This window comes from Mus caroli, chromosome 19 (assembly GCF_900094665.2).
Source record: "Mus caroli chromosome 19, CAROLI_EIJ_v1.1, whole genome shotgun sequence".
Lineage (NCBI taxonomy): Eukaryota > Metazoa > Chordata > Mammalia > Rodentia > Muridae > Mus > Mus caroli.
The window spans coordinates 9,774,286-9,781,022 of NC_034588.1; the positions used below are offsets into that span (position 1 = coordinate 9,774,286).

Below are 6,737 nucleotides of genomic sequence, written 5' to 3' on the forward strand. Positions count from 1 at the left end.
TTGCAATTAAATTTAATCAGTAAATACTTTTTGAACTTAAGAATTTGAATGATTTCCAGTGAGAATACATCATACATCATTACTATATTCCACATAATTAGTGTTATTAGAGATACAGCTGCCTTAATTTGAAAGTTATCTTAATAGTTATCAAAATAGTTATCTTTCATTCTTTGATAAATTCATGCTTGGAGTAATTGGAGAATATATGAAATTCAAGTTGTCTATATGTCCTCAAAGTAAACTTTAGCATGGTTTATAATAAAAAAATAATTGAGAGGATAAAGAAATTATTTGTAGAGGGTGAAATAATGTGAATGACTAGAGTTGAAAATTTTTGAGTTGTTGAGTATCAGGAGTTTGTGATCATACTAAATCAGATGTTAAAAGCATGAGGTGCTGTTCTGCTAAACAAACAGCCAAAAACCTAAGAGCTTAATTACAAAGCTTTATTTTGTTTATCCAAGGTCAGCCAAGGTCAGCCAACTAAATCCATCTTAAACATCTCTACATATAGAGCAATGTTAGCAACATTGCATATCTCAGTGGCAAAGTGAGAATGCACAAAAGGCAAAGTATAACCTATCTCTAAAGATTTCTTCCCACAAATCTTTGCATCACCTCTGCTTCTTTTTCATTAGGCAAAACCCATTATAGTTAAAATTGATTTTGAGCATTGTCATGTATAATCCCAAGTGGCAAAGAAACTAGAGGAAAGTTAATCTGGAACAAGCTGATGCCATTGTGTCCTAATCTTGAACTTGTATTCACCTGTCAAAACACAGAGATATATCCAGACTCTCTAGAAAACGGGCTATCCAAACTCCTCCAGACACTGCTGTTCAGAATCTTTGAGGGATACTTAGTAGGCTCTTGATTATACCTATATTGTTCTTTAATTTTAAAGACATGTGTAACATTTTACACACTTTCTATTCATTTTTAGAGACTGAGTACTCAGTAAATTCATGAGGGTACTTTCATAAGACATGGAATATATATTTGAAATATCAGAAGCAATTTCATAGTATTATCTTATTGTCCATGTTAACCAAGAGTAAATTGCCGTGATTTAAGAAAGGATGTTAGAGTACCACAGTATCAGATCATTAAGAATTTAAATTTGAAATCTCATATGGACTCATTTCAAGAATCAAATAATCATACTCATAGTAAATGAGCAAACCATTTCCTGCATCTTTACTGTAGTCTTCATCTACATCTTTTTTATTCACCCAGTTACTAGGGGAGACAAGAATAAAACATCAAAATTCATAGATGATTAGCATTAATTTGCCTTAGAAATAATTTAACTGTCAGAAGTAGTTGTTTTTCCCAGGAGGCACAGCCAAGTCAATGCTAATTTTATTCCTTCTAACAGGAGGTTTCTTGCTCAGAAACAAAGAACAACATTGGTCTTCACCAGGTCTTTATTCTGCTGTATTGAGCCATTTGTGAGATAAGAGTTCTAAACCCAGGGATGCTTCCAGCCTTCTGTAAGGACAGGACCCAGGGCTGAAAGTCTTTTATCGCAGCAGCAAAAACTTATAAATTTGGTTGTTTCACAAATACTGTGGATAAATAATAACAGATAAAGCTATTTCTAATGTAACACGAAAAGGATAAACCTATAGGACTTACAAGGATTATGTTTCATTAGCATCGAGTCAGTCACAGTCCACATGGATATTATAACTTTGAAAGTTTTTTTTTAATCACATAAGTAGGTAGATTGTAGGGAAAACCTGCCAGAAATCTTAGACTCTTTTATTAGCAGCATCCCAGCTTCTTCTGTAACCTCTTTCCAGCATCTTTGATTTCCTTGTTCCTCAGACTATACACCAAAGGGTTCAACATAGGAATCAGCACAGTGTAGAATACAGACACAAATCTATCAAAGCTGGAGGAGCCACCAGAGCTGGAACTAAAATAGACAAAAGCAGTGGAGGTGTAGAATAGGGAAACAGCTGTCAGGTGAGAAGCACAGGTGTTGAATGCCTTGGACCTACCCTTAGCTGAAGTGATCTTCAGAATGGACAAGACAATATAGCCATAGGATATTATGATGACTAAAGCATTTGAAATACAAAACAACATTGTTAATATGAGAAGCTCTACGTGTGCAAAAAAAGTGTCAGTGCAGGATAGATTTAACAACTGGGGAATGTCACAGAAAAAATGTCTGATGACATTAGATCCACAGAAGTGGAGCTGCAGCATGGCAAACACCTGAGATATAGAACCTAGAAATCCTGCTGTGTAGCTTCCCATTACCATCTGAGCACAAAGTGTGGGTGACATGACTGATGAGTACAGAAGAGGGTTACAAATGGCAGCATACCTGTCATAGGCCATGGCTGTCATGAGGCAAGATTCACTCAGTCCCATGGTGGAAAACATAAAGTATTGAACTATGCAGCCCACAAAGCTGATAGTTTGCCTTTTTTGGAAGAAGTTGGAAAGCATCTTTGGGACTGTAGAAGAGATATAGCAGATGTCTATAAAGGAAAGATTACTGAGGAAGAAGTACATAGGTGTATGGAGGTAGGAGTCCATCCTTATTAAAACAACAAGGGACAGGTTCCAAGTCAGTGCTGTAATATACAGTGTAAGGAACATAACAAAAAGCAGTGCTGTGATTTGGGGAAAATCAGAGAATCCTAGGAGGATGAATTCAGTGATCTCAGTAATGTTTCTTCCCTTAATCATTGCCTTGGTAATCCTGGTTAGTATTGGGGAGGAGAAAAAGAAAACATCATTGGCTCAAGGGGAATAATAACATTTTCTATCTCTTTCTCTGAGTCTGGATTGAGAGTAACAGTACATTACCTTTCCATAGGAGGAACCCAGTGCTTCCTTTCCAGCTGTCAATGAAAACCTGCTCATTCTTTAGATCTTACCTGATTCATATACTGTCATGAGGATTTAAGAAGATAATTAAAGATTGACTGGAAGCATTTATTAATGCACCCATGAAATTGCCGAGCTTATGAAATAGATGGCCTATGTGACTGATTGAAATAAGTGTCTTTTGTGTTTTATTGCCACTTCTGAGTATAATTGCTGCTTCAGTCTTATGACAGTGTAGGTGTTGTTCATTCAAAATAAATATGAAATCATTTTATATCTTAGAATATTTTTTTAGTAATTTTTATTATCTTTTTCATTTAGGGAAAGTTCCTCTATTTATAAGAATTTGTCAAATGCTTTGATAATATATTTAAGCTACATTTAGAAAGTAGCGTGGAATATTATATAACTTATAATTGTGATAAAATTATTCATGTGTACACAATAAAATCATGGACTAAATCTTGGGAACTCTTTCTATGAAACACCCAATCTGGAAGTGGGTAGTCTATTCTTGACTTTCAGGAAGGATTATCTCAGTTTCAGGATATCTTTGTTACTTGGACAGCACCATAGCAGGAATATAGTCAAAGGTTCATAATCAGAGGTTTAGTTGTGATGCCCCTTGCACTATGAATTTGTCTAAGCTGCTTAAGATAACTAAAGTTTCTGTTCTTCCAAACTGAGCACCAGTTATCTTGGTCCCCAAGTTTCTTGGGAGATTTATGAGCATCCTAGGAACACTGATTTAATGTCTTTAGATCAGGGAAACTCTTGCTCCATCACCTGCAATAGAATTCACGTTTTTTAACATGCATACTGGTAACATGGGTTGCCATGCTTTGGTGTATTCTGTGTAGTCCATCATCTCCAAAAGAGACTGGGCAAGTGTGGATACTTATTTTTATTCCAAGTTATAAATTATTTTTGATAATTTTTCAATTTGCTAAAGGGGCAATTCTGGATATACCTACTGTCTTTGATACATATTTTCCCTGTGTTTACCATTTTCTGGGTAGCTACAGAAGGAAAGTTTTCTGATATAAACCTTGAATGGGATCTTTATTGGGTACAAGTAGCTAATGGAGATGTTTTTGAGTGCTGACCCCACAAAGATGTCATCAGTTTGAGTTTTTTGGGGCACAAAACCAGGTGAAGCAGAGAATGATACTGAGTAATAAATAATTCAAGTTAAAGAAGCCAGAGGCTGACATTCAGACCCATGCTATCTGCTCCTGTTGTCTGACTTTGGATATCTGCTTTGTCATCCTGTTAGTCTCAGACTTAGCACAACCAAGGAGAATAACAAAAAGCTGTTTGAGTCCTTCCAAAAAGACAAAAGAGGTTACATTGGTATGTGTCCTTCCTTTAGCACTTACCTTATCTCTAGTTAACCAAAAGTTATGGATCAAGCTCTGTATTTCTACAGAGAACAATTTCTTATTTTTAAAGCAGAATTCTGAAGAAGAGAAATAAAGTATTACCCCAAGGATGAAGAAAAGGGGAGGCATAGACAAGCAGTCAAAGCTCATCTTTATTTTCTGTTTAGTGCTGCTCAGTTAATCCTCAGCCCTCTTACAGTCAGCACTAACAGAGATATAATCTTCTTTCTGAAAGTACAATTGGCCCCGGACATACCTGATTTCACCTGTTCAGGTCTTTGGGTATTCAATAAAGCAAGTTCAGCTGCTGTGCCAAGGTGCCACACAGAGTTCAAGGTAACACCTCACAGCCATCAGTAGGTTAATTATAATTTCATTTTCAAACACACCAACAGCATGCGACGAGCATATTTTTATCTCAGCCAACTTTTCTGAAACAAAGTTAAGTTTGTTTTGATTCAGGTCTTTCTGGAATCCTTACACAACTGTCAGGATTGACATTCACTGCTTCTTTGGGTTGAAGATTCCCCTATTCCCTTATAATACAAGTCAACAAACAAAGGCAATAAATGTCATAGTAAGATATTTAAGAATTTAACTGTCCCCTCATACTCCAAATTAATGCAGACCTTTATGTTTGAGGTAATTCTATTCACTGACATTCAGTAATCTGCGCAAATATAAAGAAAATGGTTATGAGGGCAAGGAAGTTTAGGAGAGGTGAGGAGACATGCATAGATGAGGTAAATCTCTAAAAACCTTGCCTCAATTTAGTCCTACTTTAAAAACTTCACAAGTCTTGACAGAACAGAGTCTACATTCAAAGTCTTGATATTTAGCCCCAAACCCAATCCCAGAAGAAGATGTGGTTCCTTTGGAAGGTTCAAACTACCTATTCTTCCTTCTGTGTACTTTCCTGTTCAGTGGAATGGTTCTCCTTAATGAATGCTTATGGCCATGGACTTAGTTATCCACTCACAACAAGTGAGAGTGCAACTCTGGTATTCTGTTGAGAGTTAAGTTGGAAGGACAAAAGCCAATTACCGGGAAATACTACAGATACTTACTCTCTGGTGTAATGGTTGCTAGGATGACTTCCCTAATGATTTCGGGCATATTTTGTCATGTGCATCAATTTTCTACTTCCCACTGGTTCTTTAGTGATCTCTGGGTTGTTACTCTATGGACCCAAGAGCTATTTGTAGAAAGGATATAAGGAACCTTCTAGTCTTTAGATTCCCAACTTTTAGGTTGCAATCATCAGATCAGAGATGTTAAAGGATTTGCCCTTAGTGGCATAGCGGCTAGTCCCCTAGCTTGATAACTGTCCTTTGAAGTTGCATATACTTACCCTGTTCACAACTCACTTTTAAAGCTACAGACATTTATTTTTTCAAACTCTTAACCTAAACCAACCATCCTAACAATAACCATGTTAGGAACCATGCACATGAGAGGAAATTCCAGATGGAAGACATGCACTAGTTTTCTGTATCACTCTAGGAACTTAATATGATTATGACTTTGAATGTTGCATTCATAGAACTCTGATAAAATTATTGTTTTTTTAGCTTGCAGCTCGTGCAGCTTTGTGTAAATTATCTTCCTCTGGCCTCCCTCCCATTGCCCACTAAATGGATCTAACCATAATTTCTAGTACAGAAGCAAGTTCTCATTGAGAGACTAAAGCCACACTAGCTCTGTGCAGGAACCATGTCATGTATCTATGTAACATGCATGTTATACATTCTGCTTGTCCTTGCATCTCTTTCCGATATATTATTCTGCACATTTAATCCTTCATGAAAAAAGCTCTAATTCATTATAAATGTCTATTTCTTCATCTATCCTTAAGACCACATCGAATTTCCCCTGTATATATTAATATATCCACTCACTAGTATTGGCAATATGCTGACCTTGTTCTCATAAACATATTGTTGAGAGTTCATGGGTTTATGTTCCCTTGACATGTCTATAGAACCTTCTAAAATGGGTCCCCGTTCTCTGGTTCTTACAATCTTTTTTGCCTATCGTTGATTATTCTCAAAGTCTATGACCTCCCTAGGGCTTTTGTTCAGTTTTATACTAGGTGTAATATACTAGTACTAAGCATGAATTCCCTTATGCAGAACAGACCTGCCTTCCAATCAGAATGTGACTAGTTACTTCCATAATAATAATAATGATGCCATTTTTGCCCTAGTAGGCACATGCTGCCTGGTAGGTCACTACTGAATGTAATGTAATATCAACTATGTTAGGCTCCAGGCAGATCCAATGCTTTCTCAGAGACCCAGTTGAAAAGACAAAGAGAGTGCTAATTATGGATCCTTGTTGGAGGGTAGCCTTGGCAAGGTTTGGTTTGGGCTAGGCCCAATGCCCAAAAATGTTAATATTTTGGATTCTGGGTATCCAACTTAAATATAAATATAAATATAAATATAAATATAAATATAAATATAAATATAAATATAAATATAAATATAAATATAAATATAAATA

The 6,737-nt window shown here is 36.1% G+C and overlaps 1 protein-coding gene across 1 annotated transcript; it reads right to left on the reverse strand.

Annotated features, from left to right (window-relative positions):
- Window positions 1-1,770: 1,770 nt before the first annotated feature.
- On the reverse strand, window positions 1,771-2,709 carry LOC110285891 (olfactory receptor 5AN1-like). The gene has a single exon (XM_021152356.1). It carries the CDS (start codon window positions 2,707-2,709, stop codon window positions 1,771-1,773), a length of 939 nt encoding a protein of 312 aa, XP_021008015.1.
- Between the last annotated feature and the right edge of the window lie 4,028 nt (window positions 2,710-6,737).

Bases quoted from the DNA above. Each gene is read 5' to 3' on its own strand.
- LOC110285891 (XM_021152356.1), bottom strand. From the start codon at position 2,709: ATGATTAAGGGAAGAAACATTACTGAGATCACTGAATTCATCCTCCTA.